Below are 20129 nucleotides of genomic sequence, written 5' to 3'. Positions count from 1 at the left end.
CCCACTTTGATTAAAATAATGAATGTCCATTGTGCTATCTAACTTTGTTTCTTGGAGCGTGCTTTGATGACACGTACAATATTTTGGATGCTCCTCATCTTTATCCCTAAAAGGCGAGAATTAGCATAAAATAAAGGGTGCATGATATTGCACCTCCTAATGTTGGCAGAGGCTTTGCTTTCGGATAGGCGACAACATGGGGGAGGGTGGTTGGGGGGAGGGGTGATAGTGGCAGCGATCAGGTCCCTTTTATATGGGGCCGTGAAGCTCCAAATTCAGGTAAATTAGTGACCTTTTTTGTAGCTGGCGTTCTGCAGGGTTGATTTATCTGATGTCTTGGGGCCAACCAATCTTGTTGCATATGCAAAGAAACTACGCCTGCTTCAGGCATGGGTAAAAGACGCCTCTCGGTTGTCCTTGCCCAATATGGTGGGCAGTGGACTTCCGGTCGAGAATGCACACATGCTTCCTGCCCAATACTTTGGGACCTTCGATGGACACTAGGGGTTGGCCTTCCACTTCACATTGCCCATCTATGGCCTATCTATCGCCCAAAACGGATCTCTATCGCCCATTTTGACTAAAAAGTGGAAACTATGCCCAAAACATTGCCGGAAAAACAGGTGCCTAAGTTTCCACTTTGATTGCCGAGATGATCGCCCAAATGATCGCCCACACAAGGCCCATCCCAAATTTCGGCACCTAAGCATGCACTTCGCTGGGCTGATGCAAGGCCCAAAAGAGTGCTGAGAAATAGTTGCTTTTATTGGGCTTAAGAGAAGGAAATGGACACTACGGACGCCATTTTGAAGTTCGGAGGAAGGGTGGAGGATGAGTTGTGAGTTACTTAGAGAGTTAATTTATAGATAATTGTACTCAGAATATTGGGACAGGGAATATAAAGAGGTATTATCAAGTTATTTTTAGTAAATCAGTAAATAATTTATTTATTGAAATTATTTTGTAAATAGCTTTTACATAGTGAAGTTATTTACTGATATTGTTGGGGCCTATCAAACTGACTGGTATACAGCGTAGAGAGTACAGAGAGTGCAGAGTACAGTGATTAGAGAGTATAGAGTAGAGAGACTATTAAAATTAGTGAAAGTAATTATTGATAGTGATATGGGGCCTATGCTTTCCCTGCCTTTAATTGCAACTGCTCACACACTGGTTACTGAAAGGAGCAATCGAAGAGGTGGCAGAGTAATGTGGAGACGGAGACAAAGACAGAGGAGGAGACCGTATAGCCAACGAAGGTACTTGGAAAAGCAATCTTACCTGAACTTGTCTGAAAATGCTTGTCTTAGGAGGCTGCGATTCCGGAAGGAGGTCATCGATGAGATATGTCAACTCGTCAAGGGTGATTTGCAGCCTTCCAGCACCATCAGAACCGCACTGTCCGTTGAGGTGAAGGTTACTGCTGCCCTAGCCTTCTATGCATCGGAATCTTTTCAGGCTTCAGCTGGCGACATCTGCCATATCTCTCAGCATGCTACACACTGCTGCATTTAACAGGTGACTGAAGCCCTTTATGCTCGCAGGATGGACTTCATAAGCTTCCCAATGACCAGGGAGGCACAGACCGAGGGGCTTTGGGTTTCTCGAGAATAGCAGACTTCCCCAAGGTGCAGGGAGCAATAGACTGCACGCACATTGCCCTGAAAGCACCCTTAAAGAACGCGGAGGTCTTTCGTAACAGAAAGGGGTTCCACTCACTAAATGTGCAGCTTGTTGTCGACCACAATCAAACAATTCTGACAGTAAATGCTATATTTCTTGGCAGCATCCATGATGCGCACATCTTATGTGAAAGTGCTATCCCTGACCTGTTTGTCAATTAGCCTGAAGGTCACGGTTGGATGCTGGGGGATAAAGGGTTGGTTGATGACTTCGCTGTGTAATCCCGACACTGAAGCACAGAAACGGTATAATGAAAGTCACATAGCGACTCGCAACATCGTTGAAAAGACAATCGGAGTCCTAAAGCAGCGCTTCAGATGTGTGGATCATTCTGGAGGAAGCCTACAGTACCACTCTGACTAGGTCGCAGAGTTTATTGTGGTGTGTTGCATGCTGCATAACCTAGCTATAAGGAGAGGACAAGTAATGCCAGATCGGGCTGCAGGTCCACCTCCAGAAGGAGGGGAGACAAAAGAGCCAGCTGGCGAGGCTGAAGAGGCGGAAGAGGATGCAGGCGAGGACATAGGGGAGTGCAATCAGCCTGGCGATCGAGCACCGGTACCACCACCCCACTCCGAAGACCAGTAGCCAGTGGCAGTTACACGGCCACTAAGCTGTTGCGTCAGCAGCTCATTAATGAATATCTTGTATGAACTATCGTTGTGAATATACAAATGTTCATTTACAGTTAGGGTTAATCAAAAGTTTCATTTGCGTGGGGTTTCCTTGTTGTCTTGCCTGCACTGGCCTATTGTCGGAATTAATGCTTAGTTTAAGTAAAGTACCACTATAATAAAAGAATAAACAAATAAGGATGAACAACTGTAAATTTGTTAACTAATGTAACTGAGAGAAGGCACAAAATTTGTTAAATTAAATATTTTTTTTATTAACAAAGACAACAGACGAATTTTTAATAAACTATTTAACAACACCCTCCCTCCATCCCCGCCTCCCCTCCCTCTCCCCCGCCCCAACCCACCCTTCCCTCAAATTCTCAAAACGTTAACAATTTAAAAAAAAAGAAAAAACAGTTCAACATTGAAAAACACTCCCCCCTCCCGACCTGCGACCACGTTTCCCTCCAGGTCCTGTCCCACCCCGTGTTCTTACCCCACTCGCCCGTTTTGGTCTACGCAGACCGACACGAACGCGTTGTGCTGTGTGGGACGGCAAGACTTCCTGCCGTGGTGGAGGTGACGGAGTGGAAGCAGAAGCCTGAGGCTCCACTTCCGAGTCAGGAGGAACTGTGTCCTCCGTACTCGCTTGCGTGCTCAGGGTCTCGCTGCGAGCTGACACGACAGCTTGGGGTGCAGCGCCGTGTCCAGCCAGCAACGCATGCCGAAGGGCATTGGTTACAGCGGTCTGCTGACGAATGACCTCCAACATCTCCCGTGCTGTCTGTGCTTGCACAGAAGACCAGTTGGAGAAGTTCGTGCTGAACTCGCTCCAGGTTGCTGGAAGCTGGCTCCAGTTTGCGGAGAACTGGCTCCGGTTTGCGGAGAAACCCACAAAACCCTGGATAAGGTCGCGACCATCTCCCTGCACAGGGATATCAAGCTCTCCATCTGGCCCTCCATAGTAGGCAACTGCTCACCCTGCTGACAGGACCTCCGTGGGGTCGGCGTTTGCAATGTTACGCGCCTTGGCGTCATCGCCTGCACACCGCTTGGTCCCAGTGCATCATCCATCTCAATAGTTTTTGTTCCCCCCCCACAAAAACAATTTTGTCCTCTTTCTCCTCCTCCTCCTCCTCCTCCTCCTGCTCTTGCTCCACAGTTGGCAGCAGTTCCTCCTCTTGCTCCTGCGAGGTATTTGAAGGTGCAGGAGTAGTGGATGACTCCACTGACTCGAACGACACTTGACCTTAAAAAGACGAATGACATTTCTAAACAACTTATAAGGACATTAACAGTGCTCATTATCAGTAAACATACACATCAATACATGTCAATATTTCAATAACCTATAATATAAGAACATAAGAACTAGGAACAGGAGTAAGCCATCTCGCCCCTCGAGCCTGCTCCGCTATTCAACAAGATCATAGCTAATCTGGCCATGGACTCAGCTCCACTTACCCGCCCGCTCCCCGTAACCCTTAATTCCCTTATTGGTTAAAAATCTATCTATCTGTGATTTGAATACATTCAATGAGCTAGCCTCAACTGCTTCCTTGGGCAGAGAATTCCACAGATTCACAACCCTCTGGGAGAAGAAATTCCTTCTCAACTCGGTTTTAAATTGGCTCCCCCGTATTTTGAGGCTGTGCCCCCTAGTTCTAGTCTCCCCGACCAGTGGAAACAACCTCTCTGCCTCTATCTTGTCTATCCCTTTCATTATTTTAAATGTTTCTATAAGATCACCCCTCATCCTTCTGAACTCCAACGAGTAAAGACCCAGTCTACTCAATCTATCATCATAAGGTAACCCCCTCATCTCCGGAATCAGCCTAGTGAATCGTCTCTGTACCCTCTCCAAAGCCAGTATATCCTTCCTTAAGTAAGGTGACCAAAACTGCACGCAGTACTCCAGGTGCGGCCTCACCAATACCCTATACAGTTTCAGCAGGACCTCCCTGCTTTTGTACTCCATCCCTCTCGCAATGAAGGCCAACATTCCATTCGCCTTCCTGATTACCTGCTGCACCTGCAAACTAACTTTTTGGGATTCATGCACAAGGACCCCCAGGTCCCTCTGCACCGCAGCATGTTGTAATTTCTCCCCATTCAAATAATATTCCCTTTTACTGTTTTTGTCCCCAAGGTGGATGACCTCACATTTTCTGACATTGTATTCCATCTGCCAAACCTTAGCCCATTCGTTTAACCTATCTAAATCTCTTTGCAGTCTCTCTGTGTCCTCTACACAACCCGCTTTCCCACTAATCTTTGTGTCATCTGCAAATTTTGTTACACTACATAGAAACATAGAAAATAGGTGCAGGAGTAGGCCATTCGGCCCTTCTAGCCTACACCGCCATTCAATGAGTTCATGGCTGAACATTCAACTTCAGTACCCCATTCCTGCTTTCTCGCCATACCCTTGATCCCCCTAGTAGTAAGGACTTCATCTAACTCCTTTTTGAATATATTTAGTGAATTGGCCTCAACAACTTTCTGTGGTAGAGAATTCCACAGGTTCACCACTCTCTGGGTGAAGAAGTTCCTCCTCATCTTGGTCCTAAATGGCTTACCCCTGATCCTTAGACTGTGTCCCCTGGTTCTGGACTTCCCCAACATTGGGAACATTCTTCCTGCATCTAATCTGTCTAACCCCATCAGAATTTTAAACGTTTCTATGATGTCCCCTCTCATTCTTCTGAACTCCAGTGAATACAAGCCCAGTTGATCCAGTCTTTCTTGATAGGTCAGTCCCGCCATCCCGGGAATCAGTCTGGTGAACCTTCGCTGCACTCCCTCAATAGCAAAAATGTCCTTCCTCAGGTTAGGAGACCAAAACTGTACACAATACTCCAGGTGTGGCCTCACCAATGCCCTGTACAACTGTAGCAACACCTCCCTGCCCCTGTACTCAAATCCCCTCGCGATGAAGGCCAACATGCCATTTGCTTACTTAACCGCCTGCTGCACCTGCATGCCAACCTTCAATGACTGATGTACCATGACACCCAGGTCTCTTTGCACCTCCCCTTTTCCTAATCTGTCACCATTCAGATAATAGTTTGTCTCTCTGTTTTTACCACCAAAGTGGATAACCTCACATTTATCCACATTATACTTCATCAGCCATGCATTTGCCCACTCACCTAACCTATCCAAGTCACTCTGCAGCCTCATAGCATCCTCCTCGCAGCTCACACTGCCACCCAACTTAGTGTCATCCGCAAATTTGGAGATACTACATTTAATCCCCTCGTCTAAATCATTAATGTACAGTGTAAACAGCTGGGGCCCCAGCACAGAACCTTGCGGTACCCCACTAGTCACTGCCTGCCATTCTGAAAAGTACCCATTTACTCCTACTCTTTGCTTCCTATCTGACAACCAGTTCTCAATCCATGTCAGCACACTACCCCCAATCCCATGTGCTTTAACTTTGCACATTAATCTCTTGTGTGGGACCTTGTCGAACGCCTTCTGAAAGTTCAAATATACCACATCAACTGGTTCTCCCTTGTCCACTCTACTGGAAACATCCTCAAAAAATTCCATAAGATTTGTCAAGCATGATTTCCCTTTCACAAATCCATGCTGACTTGGACCTATCATGTCACCTCTTTCCAAATGCGCTGCTATGACATCCTTAATAATTGATTCCATCATTTTACCCACTACCGATGTCAGGCTGACCGGTCTATAATTCCCTGTTATCTCTCTCTCTCCTTTTTTAAAAAGTGGGGTTACATTGGCTACCCTCCACTCCATAGGAACTGATCCAGAGTCAATGGAATGTTGGAAAATGACTGTCAATGCATCCACTATTTCCAAGGCCACCTCCTTAAGTACTCTGGGATGCAGTCCATCAGGCCCTGGGGATTTATCGGCTTTCAATCCCATCAACTTCCCCAACACAATTTCCCGACTAATAAGGATTTCCCTCAGTTCCTCCTCCTTACTAGACCCTCCGACCCCTTTTATATCCGGAAGGTTGTTTGTGTCCTCCTTAGTGAATACCGAACAAAAGTACTTGTTCAATTGGTCCGCCATTTCTTTGTTCCCCGTTATGACTTCCCCTGATTCTGACTGCAGGGGACCTACGTTTGTCTTTACTAACCTTTTCTGTTTACATATCTATAGAAACTTTTGCAATCCGTCTTAATGTTCCCTGCAAGCTTCTTCTCGTACTCCATTTTCCCTGCCCTAATCAAACTCTTTGTCCTCCTCTGCTGAGTTCTAAATTTCTCCCAGTCCCCGGGTTCGCTGCTATTTCTGGCCAATTTGTATGTCACTTCCTTGGCTTTAATACTATCCCTGATTTCCCTTGATAGCCATGATTGAGCCACCTTCCCTTTTTTATTTTTACGCCAGACAGGAATGTACAATTGTTGTAGTTCATCCATGCGTTCTCTAAATGTCTGCCATTGCCCATCCACAGTCAACCCCTTAAGTATCATTCGCCAATCTATCCTAGCCAATTCACGCCTCATACCTTCAAAGTTAGCCTTCTTTAAGTTCTGGACCATGGTCTCTGAATTAACTGTTTCATTCTCCATTCTAATGCAGAATTCCACCATATTATGGTCACTCTTCCCCAAGGGGCCTCACACAACGAGATTGCTAATTAATCCTCTCTCATTACACAACACCCAGTCTAAGATGGCCTCCCCCCTAGTTGGTTCCTCGACATATTGGTCTAAAAAACCATCTCTTATGCACTCCAGGAAATCCTCCTCCACCGTATTGCTTCCAGTTTGGTTAGCCCAATCTATGTGCATATTAAAGTCACCCATTATAACTGCTGCACCTTTATTGCATGCACCCCTAATTTCCTGTTTGATGCCCTCCCCAACATCACTACTACTGTTTGTAGGTCTGTACACAACTCCCACTAATGTTTTTTGCCCTTTGGTATTCTGCAGCTCTACCCATATAGATTCCACATCATCCAAGCTAATGTCCTTCCTAACTATTGCCTTAATCTCCTCCTTAACCAGCAATGCTACCCCACCTCCTTTTCCTTTTATTCTATCCTTCCTGAATGTTGAATACCCCTGGATGTTGAGTTCCCAGCCCTGATCATCCTGGAGCCACGTCTCCGTAATCCCAATCACATCATATTTGTTAACATCTATTTGCACAGTTAATTCATCCACCTTATTGCGGATACTCCTTGCATTAAGACACAAAGCCTTCAGGCTTGTTTTTTTAACACCCTTTGTCCTTTTAGAATTTTGCTGTACAATGGCCCTTTTTGTTCTTTGCCTCGACACTCTGTGCCCTCTTCCAGGTCATCTATGTATATTGTAAACAGTTGTGGTCCCAGCACCAATCCCTGTGGCACTCCACTAACCACCGATTTCCAACCCGAAAAGGACCCATTTATCCCGATTCTCTGCTTTCTGTTAGCCAGCCAATTCTCGATTCATGCTAATACATTTCCTCTGACTCCGCGTACCTTTATCTTCTGCAGTAACCTTTTGTGTGGCACCTTATCGAATGCCTTTTGGAAATCTAAATACACCACATCCATCGGTACACCTCTATCCACCATGCTCGTTCTCTCCTCAAAGAAATCTAGTAAATTAGTTAAACATGATTTCCCCTTCATGAATCCATGTTGCGTCTGCTTGATTGCACTATTCCTATCTAGATGTCCCGCTATTTCTTCCTTAATGATAGCTTCAAGCATTTTCCCCACTACAGATGTTAAACTAACCGGCCTATAGTTTACCTGCCTTTTGTCTGCCCCCTTTTTTAAACAGAGGCGTTAGATTAGCTGCTTTCCAATCTGCTGGTACCTCCCCAGAGTCCAGAGAATTTTGGTAGATTATAACGAATGCATCTGCTATAACTTCCGCCATCTCTTTTAATACCCTGGGATGCATTTCATCAGGACCAGGGGACTTGTCGACCTTGAGTCCCATTAGCCTGTCCAGCACTACCCACCTAGTGATAGTGATTATCTAAAGGTCCTCCCTTCCCACATTCCCGTGACCAGCAATTTTTGGCATGGTTTTTGTGTCTTCCACTGTGAAGACCGAAGTAAAATAATTGTTTAAGGTCTCAGCCATTTCCACATTTCCCGTTATTAAATCCCCCTTCTCATCTTCTAAGGGACCAATATTTACTTTAGTCACTCTTTTCCGTTTTATATATCGGTAAAAGCTTTTACTATCTGTTTTTATGTTTTGCACAAGTTTATTTTTGCAATCTATCTTTCCTTTCTTTATTGCTTTCTTAGTCATTCTTTGCTGTCGTTTAAAATTTTCCCAATCTTCTAGTTTCCCACTAACCTTGGCCACCTTATATGCATTGCTTTTTAATTTGATACTCTCCTTTATATCCTTGGTTATCCACGACTTGTTATTCCTTCTCTTACCGCTCTTCTTTTTCACTGGAATGTATTTTTGTTGAACACTATGAAAGAGCTCCTTAAAAGTACTCCACTTTCCTCAATTGTGCCACCGTTTAGTCTGTGTTCCCAGTCTACTTTAGCCAACTCTGCCCTCATCCCACTGTAGTCCCCTTTGTTTAAGCATTGTACGTTCATTTGAGACACTACTTCCTCACCCTCAATCTGTATTACAAATTCATCCATACTGTGATCACTCATTCCGAGAGGATCTTTTACTAGGAGATCGTTTATTATTCCTGTCTCATTACACAGAACCAGATCTAAGATAGCTTGCTCCCTTGTCGGTTCTGTAATATACTGTTCTCAGAAACAATCCCGTATGCATTCTATTAATTCCTCCTCAAGGCTACCCCGTGCGATTTGATTTGACCAATCGATATGTAGGTTAAAATCCCCCATGATTACTGCCGTTCCTTTTTCACATGCCTCCATTATTCCCTTGATTATTGTCCACCCCACTGTGAAGTTATTATTTGGGGGCCTATAAACTACGCCCACCAGTGACTTTTTCCCCTTACTATCTCTAATCTCCACCCACAATGATTCAACATTTTGTTCATTAGAGCCAATATCATCTCTCACAACTGCCCTGATATCATCCTTTATTAACAGAGCTACCCCACCTCCTTTCCCTTCTTGTCTATCTTTCCGAATTGTCAGATACCCCTGTATGTTTAATTCCCAGTCTTGGCCATCCTGCAACCACGTTTCAGTAATGGCCACCAAATCATACCCATTTGTAATGATTTGTGCCATCAACTCATTTACTTTATTTTGAATGCTGCGTGTGTTTAGGTAGAGTGTTTTAATACTAGTTTTTAAACCATGATTTTTAGTTTTGACCCCTCCTGCAGCCCCTTTATATTCATACATATTGTCCCTTCCTATCACCTTGTGGTTTACACTTACCCCAGTGCTACTCTGCTCTGTTGCCTCCTGCCTTTTGCATTCTTTCTTGGGATCCTGTTCATCTGAGCTCTCACCCACTCTAACTAGCTCAGAGTCCTCTCCTGGGTTCCAAATACTCCTCGCATTGAGGCACTGAGCTTTCAGACTTGCCTTTTTATTAACTTTGACCCTTTAGAATTTTGCTGTACAGTGGCCCTTTTTGTTTTTGCCTTGGGTTTCTCTGCCCTCCACTTTTACTCATCTCCTTTCTGTCTTTTGCTTCTGTCTCCATTTTGTTTCCCTCTGTCTCCCTGCATTGGTTCCCATCCCCCTGACATATTAGTTTAACTCCTCCCCAACAACACTGGCAAACACTCCCCCTAGGACATTGGTTTCGGTCCTGCCTAGGTGCAGACCGTCCGGTTTGTACTGGTCCCACCTCCCCCAGAACCGGTTCCAATGCCCCAGGAATTTGAATCCCTCCCTGCTGCACCACTGCTCAAGCCACGTATTCATGTGAGCTATCCTGCAATTCCTACTCAGACTAGCTCGTGGCACTGGTAGCAATCCCGAGATTGCTACTTTTGAGGTCCTACTTTTTAATTTAGCTCCTAGCTCCTTAAATTCGTCTCGTAGGACCTCATCCCTTTTTTTACCTATATCGTTGGTACCAATGTGCACTATGATAACTGGCTGTTCATCCTCCCTCTTCAGAATGACCTGCACCCGCTCCGAGACATCCTTGACCCTTGCACCAATACTTTTCAATACCCCATATGCACAAGGGTTCACCAGGGCTAACATGATCTCATTCGTAAATCAAGAGTACATCAAAATTATTTATCATATTGCATTGTAATTGTATAACATTACATGCGTAACTAAGATTTTTAGTATGTATTTAGTAATGTTTGACACATTGCACAGTTCCCATTATGAATGAGACTTGGGTTCGGCCACACCACTGGTCATGACCGAACGGTTGTCAGGCCCCACCAAGCTCCTCGTATTCGGTTAGAATCTGCACCGTAGCAGAGCGGCCGCCCGTCCTCCTCTGCTCGGAGCAGTTGATCGATATCTTCTTCTGTAAATGATAAGATAACATTGCATGGCGTAAGCTAATGAACTTGGTAATAAACATTTAAGACTGACAGATTTAAATGTTCGATTAAAAATTAGCATTGCATTGCATATGAATAATATTTCATAATATAAGATTCAACTTAGTGTTAGGGTACATAAATTAATTCATAATTTAATTAATTTATACTATAACAAAATAACATTGAAGATTCAAATTAAAATTTCCATGCATCATTTAAATATTACATATGTATAATTTTAAATATAAAATGCAACTTACTCTGACTGCTTCCAGCAGGCTGTTCCACCTTTTACGGCACTGGTCTGGTGTGCGCACTTCGTTGGCATCGGCAGTCTCGGTCCAGATTCTCCTATATGCACGGGATGGAGGTTTCCCATGCCCACCTCGTGTCAAGTCCTCCCACCTGCCACTGACAATATCGACGAAGGCCTCGTTGGCCTCCTCGCTAAAGGGTTTAGCCCTTTTCCTCTCGCTATCTCCCTCCATTTTGATTTCAGGTTTTTTTTCAATATTTCAATCTTGTAACAACAAAAATAATTATAAGTATTTTCAGTTCAAAAAAATAAGACTAAGTTATTTAAGATTAATTATTTTTAGATCCAAATTCTCGATGCATTGTAACCAACCACAAAAACTTCCTCTCTTCCTTCCCCTCTCTCTCTCTCTCTCTCTCTGTCTCTCTGTCTCTCTGTGACCCGCCCTGTGCTTCTGAGCTCTCAAAACGCGGCAAAGAAAATCAACCACAAAAAAAACATCCCACAAATGTGCAGAATAGCGTTGCTAGGGAAGCTTTTTTTTCTTCTTTGACTTCCGTTTTCGGTGTGCAATCGTGAAATCGCCAAAAAATCACATTGCCCATTTGACATCGCCGGGGTAAGGCCGAGTGGAAAATCGCAAAAAGAAAACGGGCGATGTGCCGGCGATCATCAAGGCCGAAACGTCCCACATCGCTGGAACATCGGCCATTTTTTTGGGCGATGGTCCCCTAGTGGAAAGTCTAGCCCATAGTGTCTTTAGAGTATCACAGTTAATTCCCCCCGCACATGCAAATTGAAGTTAGTTGAAGCATCCTGTTGCTCCCCTGGGTGAGATCAACTGACTCAGCAGAGTCCAAGAATTGAACGTGTAGTTCTATTCTGACCAGTGTTTTCACCTACCCTGCCATTGGAGGAAGCCAAGAAACCATGATTAAAAACAGGTTGAAAGTGTCTTGGAGCACTTGCACAATTCCAGGGTTATTGGAATGAAAACCGCAACGATGAAAAGAATGCCAATTATTTATAAAAGGATTTGAACCAATAATTCTTTTTTTTTTTCCAGTTCTATTTCTCCATTGATGATCTCCATTGATCTCCTCTCTTTTTTTAACCACCAGGAGCCAGACCTTTTGACTGTCCGCAGTGTGACAAAAAGTTCCGCACCTCAGGGCACCGCAAAAGTCACATCGCTTCCCACTTCAAAAACTTACAGCTCAAGAAACGATTTCCACGCAAACCAGCCAAGACGCGGATTTTAAAAAACAGCATCACGTTAACTGATATTCCTCTCCAGGAACCTATCCTCATTACTGATTCAGGTGAAGGTTTTAATAATATGTGAATTAATGGGATTAGATACACATGATGAAATGAATTCCTGCAGAAAACAAAAAGTGATACATATTTATAATGGCAAATGGCTGAGAGTTTACAAGGCAATAAACAAATTGAAGGGTTTAATTGATGTACCCTGAACAAAAATTAAAATTCAGTGATACTTGTGTGCAATTTGATCTCATCGATTTTAGAAAATAAAGCTTTGCTTTAACCTATAGAAAGATAGTCCAGTGCTCTTGACTTTCGATAAGATATATGGTTATATCCTTGATGAATGTATCCATTTAAAAATTTGAACTGGTAATTTTTTTTAAAGGTCAGTTTTCTTACATTTTATTAATGCGTGCAGAACTACCGCATGAATTTTTGTTGAATGCCTTGAAAAGAATTGGACTTCTCCTCATATTACCTTTTGCATAAATGATGTATCTGCTGCACAGACTAATCTGAACAGGCTGAGGCTCTTTTCTCTCAAAGAGAAGACAGAGGGATGATCTGATATTATGAAGGGTTTTGATGCGGTAGATGTAGAGAAGATGTTTCCACTTTTGGGGAGTCCAAAACTAGGAACCATAAATATAAGATTGTCTTTAATAAATCCAATAAGGAATTCAAGAGAATTTCTTTACTCAGAGAGAAATGTGGAACGTGCTACCATATGGAGTGGTTGAGGCGAATTGCATAGGTACATTGAAGGGGAAGCTAGATAAGTACAGGAGGAAGAAAGGAACAGAAGGATATGATGGGGTTAGATGAAGTAAGTTGAGTGCAAGCTCATGTGAAACATAAACACCGGCATGAACCAATTAGGCCGAATAGCCTGTTTCTGCGCTGTAAAATTCTATGTAACCTGGTGAAGTCTGAACAATGACGGTTAATATTACAAAGCTTGATTTGGAAAATCTTAAAACTGCACACTCTTTCATTTTTTTATACACCACTTGCTGAAGGTTAGTTATCTGTCCAACTGAGGAAAGGAATCATAAAGATAACCATTCCTTTAAGACACTACTGAGGCACAACTATGCATTCTTTTCCTTCTATTAAAGATCACTGTTAGTTAACCTTGTCCTGCTTTTGTCACAATTGGCAGTCCACTTTCTCCATCACAAAAGAGAGCTTTCTTAAGCAGAATTATATTTTTTTGCTCATTTTCTTGTTTAGCAAAACCTTATCTGAGCACAATGCAAGATTTGTGCTAGGTTTCAAGATCCAAGACTGATAGCAGAAACGCTTTCTCCCTTATCCATGTCTTCTCCTTGGGTAAAATCTGCACAGGCTTACAGAAAAGAAAGACACACGTAGAAGGTACAGCACAGAAACAGGCCATTCAGCCCAACTGGTCCATGCCAGCGTTTATGCTCCACACAAGCCTCCTCCTACTCCTCTTCATCTAACTCCATCAACATATTCACATTCTAACCACTCTTTGTGTAAAGTAAAGAAGTTTTTTTCCTGAATTCCCTATTAGATTTATTAGTGACTATCTTACATATTACATTTATGACCGCTAGGTTAGGTCTCCCCCACAAATGGAAACAGCTTCTCTACGTCTACCCTATCAAACCCCTTCATAATTTTAAAGACCTCTATCAGGTCACCCCTCAGCCTTCTCTTTTCTAGAGAAAAGAGCCCCACATGTTCAACCTTTCATGATAAGTATATCCTTTCCATGGCTGTGATCTTTAATCATGGTAGAGTTAAAGAAGGGATCAAGTCATTTGGAATTTTACCAACATAAGGACAGCATTAAGTAGGTATCAAATTAATGGTGTTTGAACCTATCCAGCCATTTCACTTGACGATGGCTCTTCATGAACCAGGCTGGGTTACAACTGCACAGCTCCCAAGAGATCCTGTTCATAGGGGTCAGATTTGAATCGGGATGGAAAAGAGTCTTTGATCCAATGGACAGACTGTAGTAAGTTCAAGGACCGCTTGAAGACGTTCAGATTGAGCAGCAACCAGAGTGAGAGCTTGCTACAAGCCCAAAGACTGATAGAAGTTTTCAGTTCTGGTGTTTGCAAGCATCTTTACAACCCTGTACATTTGAATCAGCTGCACAGTGTCTCGGTCCTTTCCCAGTAACAACTGTTACGAGTAGATTGGACTTTGGCTGAAGCCTTCCAGTGTACACCATGAAATGTGGCGAGTGTAACAACAATCCCTGCCACCTCGCTACCATTTTTATAGATGCTTTTAATGTGTGCTCATGCGGCACTTTGATACCTTACTTAACTATGCAAATTGAAACCACAAGCAGATTGGTTGGCTCAACATTCTTTACAGTCTCTGGTCCAAGGCCTATTGGTTCTGTTGTGGGCATAAAGTCTCAAAAAAACAAATCGGTACAAGGTTCTAGAGACAGAGATAATTGTGGCCAAAATTACTTGAGCTCCAGTGCAGCGATGATAGAACCATTCTGCCCTGACATTGACTCTGCCCTAAATCCCAGGGATGTGATCATTATCATAAAGTGAGCAGGCCTTGTGGAGAAACAAGGATTATTGCAGCAACACCCTGCTGCTATGTTGAGGGGGGTGGGGGGGTGATTTTTATAAGAAAAATGACTGCACTTTCTTTGTTGCCCCTTCAGCTAATGGCAGCTGGTCGGCTGTACTGCCTCATCGAGTGACATCAGGATGGAAAGGGCAGGTGCAAGAAGCACCTTCACTTCCCCTCCCATCCGACCTGCACAATATAAACAGAAACCCAGCAGAATAGTTTCCGCTCCAAATTCTGTCCATCCCTGGCTTGACTTATGCCCATGTTCTATCCTCCCAGGCCCGGGAATTTTGGTGCCAACTTTGTTGACAGTCTCATACCCCACCAGATTTGGAAAACAAGAAGGCAAACTGGTTTAGCAGAAACCTCATCAAGCACTACAAGATTCCTTTACACAAGGCAGTAAACTTGGGCTACAGATTACATTGCTGTGGGGGAATATGTTACTGCATTTCTCTGGATCCAAGTCTTGGGTGTTGTTCCCTTTCCTTTATCTGACGACAAAATTCCTTCATGTGATGCTCACCCCTGCTCTGTTCTTTTAATTCAGCATTACCAGTGCATGGGGTTAGGAGGGGAGAGATTCTTTCATTAAGAAAAATGACAGAGGTTCTTCTCCATCAAATTATGCAACATTCTTTTCTTGACCAACTTAAAGGGACAATAAGGACAAAACCAATCAATTGTTAACTGAACCATGTATTGGCAACACTGTCCCTTCAACAACAACAACTTGCCTTTATATAGCACCTTTAACATAGTAAACATCCCAAAGCGCTTCACAGGAGCGTTATGGGGCAAACTTCGACACCGAGCATATAAGGAGATATTGGGACACATAGGATTTAAGGAGCATCTTAAAGGAAGAGAGAGAGGTGGAGAGGTTTCAGGAGGGAATTCCAGAGCTTGGGGCCGAGGCAGCTGAAGGAGTGGCTGCCAATGGTGGAGCAATTAAAATCGGGAATGTACAAGAGGCCAGAATTGGAGGAAGGCAGAAATCTCAGAGGTATGTATGGCTGGAAGAGGTTACAGAGATAGGGAGGGGCGAGGCCATGGAGGGATTTGAAAACAAGGATGAGAATTTTTAAATTGAGGTGTTGCCGGACTGGAAGCAAGCTCTACTGAAAAAGAACAAAAGCTGTATAAATATAAATAGAATATTTAGTGTCTCTTGCAAGGTACTGTTCATACTTTACCGAGTGAAATTACATAGGTGCTAAACTACCTTCTGTAGTTCTTGATGGGGGATAATCCAAGCTCCAATAGATATTTCTGCCTCGACTGCAGGACGGGGCTAATTGACTTAAATCCTTTAATTTACAAATTCACCATTGGAGCTTGCGTTTCAAGATCTCAGTTAATCTTCTAATTGCAGTCTCCTAAGAAACTTCTAAAACCACAAATTTAAAGCTTTTCTCTCAGGAAATTACATTACTATAACCCTACTCTTTACTCAAATGGTTTCTGAACGTCTGTCCTTGGGAATCTGAATCTCATTTGGGCAGTCCTTTGCCCTCGTCCCACATTTATTTTAAAAATGACATTAGAATTCAATGTGAACCAAAAACTTACTGTCTATTTTAAGTCTGACAAGCAAAGATGTTACTTAATGTGATGGCAGAAGGGCCTTTGCCTTTTTTCTAATCGAAAGGACCAAGAACCTCAGGAATTCCTCCCAATTGTTTTTGTGCCCAATGGTAACAAATCTGCAAGAAAGGGTTGATGGAATGTATACAAAGGCAAAACGTGGTGTCCAGGTAGCATTAAAAGTTACCTCATTAGCTCGGCAGTTCTGTCTCGTGGGGCAACTTGCATGATGTAGGATAGCTGCAAAATACGTAGTTTTGCTTCAGCCCATAACTTAAATGGACTAAGCTGAGCTGAGCTTCCTTCTCTGCATCCGATCCTTCCACCGTTTTTACCTCTTTCCTCCATGCCACCTCTCCCCCGCCACCAATGCTGACATTATAGTCCATATCTTTGTCATCTTAAGGCTCAACTTTTCGAGGCTTTTTCTGGCCATACTCCGCCTTCCACAAGCCATAACTTGTCTAGGACATTGCGGCCCCATGTCCTGTGCTACACATAGCCCCCAACCCCTCATCACACATATCCTTGCACAGCTTCAATAGTTTCCTGTATCCTAATGGATAAACTATAAGATCCTTGTGCTCATCTATAAATCCCTTTTAGAACCTTGCTCTAACCTATTTCTTCAGTTTCGTCCAGCTGTCATCCCTGCATGCAATCTCTGCTTCTCATTCCTTGGCGCTCTTCTCATTCCCTGCTCCCTCTGCGCCTTCATTGGTGGCATTTCCTTTAGCTACAATGCTCCCCTTCTCAGAAACTTGCTCCCCAAATTTTTCTTCTCTGCTTTCAAAAGCCTTCTTAAAACCTGTCTGTTTGACAATGTCTTTGCTTCCCTATTCTAACACAAATTTTTTTTTTTTTCTTTGAAGCACTGTAGATGTTCTCTCTGTGAGAAGCACTTTAGTAATGTTAAGTTTTTTGGCTCATAAGAAGCATGAGTGTGGTATAGGTTATCCGTGGTAATAGTATAACGAATGAACATAAAAGTAGATCACTTGCCTATGGTACATATAGATGGCTCATGGGTTTAGCAAAGTGATCTTTCACTTTTGGTGCCTGGATGGACAGACCAAACTTACAGGACTATGAACTTCTCGCTAACACAAGAACATAAGAAATAGGCCCCTTGAGCCTGCTCCGCCATTTAATAAGATCATGACTGATCTGATCTTGGCCTCAACTCCACCTCCCTGCCTGCTTCCCATAACCCTTGACTCCCTTATTCAGTTAATCAGCCTCCACAGCTCTCTAGGGTAGAGAATTCCAAAGACTCACGACCTACTAAGAGAAGAAATTCCTCCTCATTTCCGATTTAAATGGGCGCCTCTCTCAGCACTGGAAAAAGGAAGTAAAAAGCTTTTTTGTTTTGCTCTGCTTAATAAAAGGCCTCTCTTGCTTTCCTTTTTCTAGTGCTAATACCAAAAACCTTGATGCATAATTTCCATTTTCAAATGCCAATTGACCTGGTGTGTATTTTTTTAGCATTTTTGGATTTTAATTTCAATTTAAGCAAAAAGTACTCTGAGTAGCTGATGGTGGAAATGGAAATGTTACAATATGGGTTGCTTGCCCAAATTTAAAAATCAGTACTTTACATGTCTACAAAGATGCTGATGCTTATAATATGTATTTATATAATATATTTAATAGTCATTAGCATTTTTGTTTATAGTTTAGCTTTAAATTGTACATGAGATATCCAGTCTGGAATTAAAGATTGTTTATGATATATTTATTTTAAATAGCTGCTCTCTGGCATTGTGATCATTACTCTTGTATCCCTTTTCTCTTGTTTTTCTAGTACCTAATCCTATTATGGACCTTTATTTTGTGTGTTACTGCAAATAAATTATTTCCAAAAGTGTGTAATTAGGTGGCAATTTGCCTGTAATGACTGTATGACTCATTGTATTGTGGAATTCATGATGTTCAGCCCAACCACAGTGCATTGGGAAATTAATATGACTACTTCATGTCAGTCATATAGTGTGTTTAACTGTTCTGTAAGTTAAAAATAAAATAGTTACAAACCACATAGTGGTAAGCAGTGGCTAAAGCCAATGACTGATTCATTTCATATTAGTTTCTATTTACAGCTTACCTTTTGTTTTTAACCGGAAAAAACCTTGAATTTATCATTAAGCTTTTAAAATGCATAAAAATGAAGTTTACTTAAAAGTTTCACTTCTTTTTCACTGTAGGTCTCATCCAGCAAACCCCACGGAATAGCCAGTTGTACAGTCATTACCTGGCCAATGGTATCATAACTGACGGACTGGGTGGGGATAGGCCGTACAAATGTGCATATTGCAACAAGGGCTTTAAAAAATCTAGTCATCTTAAACAACATATCAGGTATAAGTGATAACATCATTTGTTTATAGTTTAAAGTGGTATTGTGGCAAGTTTGCATATAATTTCTGTAGCTGATACCATTATAGAATCATACAGCACAGAAGGGGACCATTCGGCCCAGTGTGCCTCTTTGGTAGAGCTATTCAATTAGTCCCACTTCCCCTGCTCTTTCCCCACAGCCCTGCAAATTTTTTCTTTTCAAGTATACATCCAATTTCCTTTTGAAAGTTACTATTGAATCTGCTTCTGTTCTTGAAGATAGACAGTTTAATGAATTTCCTTACACATGTAATGGAAAAGATGTTGCATTACACTATACATTTTATATTGTAGTTGCAAATTAATCAATAAATTATTCAAGTTTTGCTTCCAAAATTTTGAATAAAAAAGAAATAAATTCTACTACGTGCCAATTCATGTAACCAGATGAAATGCTGAATGATTATTTTCAAGGGGGAAATATTACGGAAACTTACAATGTACGACCGTGACCATCAAAATGCAACACCTGTACTAGATCCAGCCCTCCAAATACTTGTATGATGCCTGCAGGGGCCTTTCTAGTGCTAATTCAGCCTTATCCTTTTTCTTCTATGTTTAGAATTTTGTGTTGTTTTTTGACTCCAATGTCCTCTCCTTCTATAGGTGCTGACTCTTGCTGGATTACAGTTCCATGGGCGTTAATCGCCCTCCAGAGTGACCATCCTTCATATGTTAGCATAGACACTGGACTTTACACCAAGTTTCCACCCATTTTTTTGGTGCGCCCCAATTACCACCGTTGTTTCTGGCAGCCACAAGATGTGTGTGCCAGTTTTTGGGTGGTTGCATGCAAAATAAGGCAAAAAATTATATTGTACATCCAATTTTCTGTATTTTCACTTCATTTATGCTGGTTCCTCTTCAGACCTGTATAAAATGAATGTTCAGGATTGCTAGCTGCTATGGAGAATGCGGAAATTAACTTAGTGAGTTTAATATTGAGGCTATGGGGGAAGAGCAGGGTAGTGGGACTAATTGAGTAGCTCTTTCAAAAAGTCGGCACAGGCATTATGAGCCCCCTTCTGTTCTGTAAGAATCTATGACATTGATAACTTATTTAGGTTTCCTCTTTGGAGCTTGTTTTAGTTTTTTTTGCCTTTACTAACGACTTGGATATTTGCATTGCTGTGGAGCGGCCATTTTTCCTAACAGCATGCACTCCTTTTAAACCTGCAGCAGCACATTACTTCCCACTCCAAGTATGTACTTGCTCAGTTCTGGCCTCCATATTACAAAAAAGATATAGAGGCACTGTAGAAGGTGCAAAAATGATTTACGATGATACCAGAAATGAGTGGTTCTAACTATCAGGAAAGGTTTAACAGGCA

At 42.5% G+C, this 20129-nt stretch overlaps 1 protein-coding gene across 4 annotated transcripts in view; it reads left to right on the top strand.

Moving 5' to 3' along the window:
- Positions 1-20129, top strand: part of LOC139272262 (zinc finger protein 236-like) — a 229206-nt gene that overhangs the window by 100915 nt on the left and 108162 nt on the right. For all 4 annotated transcript variants that reach the window (XM_070888579.1, XM_070888578.1, XM_070888581.1 and 1 more), the window contains 2 exons: positions 12090-12290; positions 18606-18759. In XM_070888579.1, the coding sequence (XP_070744680.1) occupies positions 12090-12290; positions 18606-18759 (355 nt within the window). The remainder of the gene's footprint in view (positions 1-12089; positions 12291-18605; positions 18760-20129) is intronic.

Source organism: Pristiophorus japonicus, chromosome 1 (assembly GCF_044704955.1).
Source record: "Pristiophorus japonicus isolate sPriJap1 chromosome 1, sPriJap1.hap1, whole genome shotgun sequence".
Taxonomy (NCBI): Eukaryota; Metazoa; Chordata; class Chondrichthyes; family Pristiophoridae; genus Pristiophorus; species Pristiophorus japonicus.
Note: the sequence above shows the minus strand (reverse complement) of the source record. Positions and strands in the feature narration are given on the sequence as shown.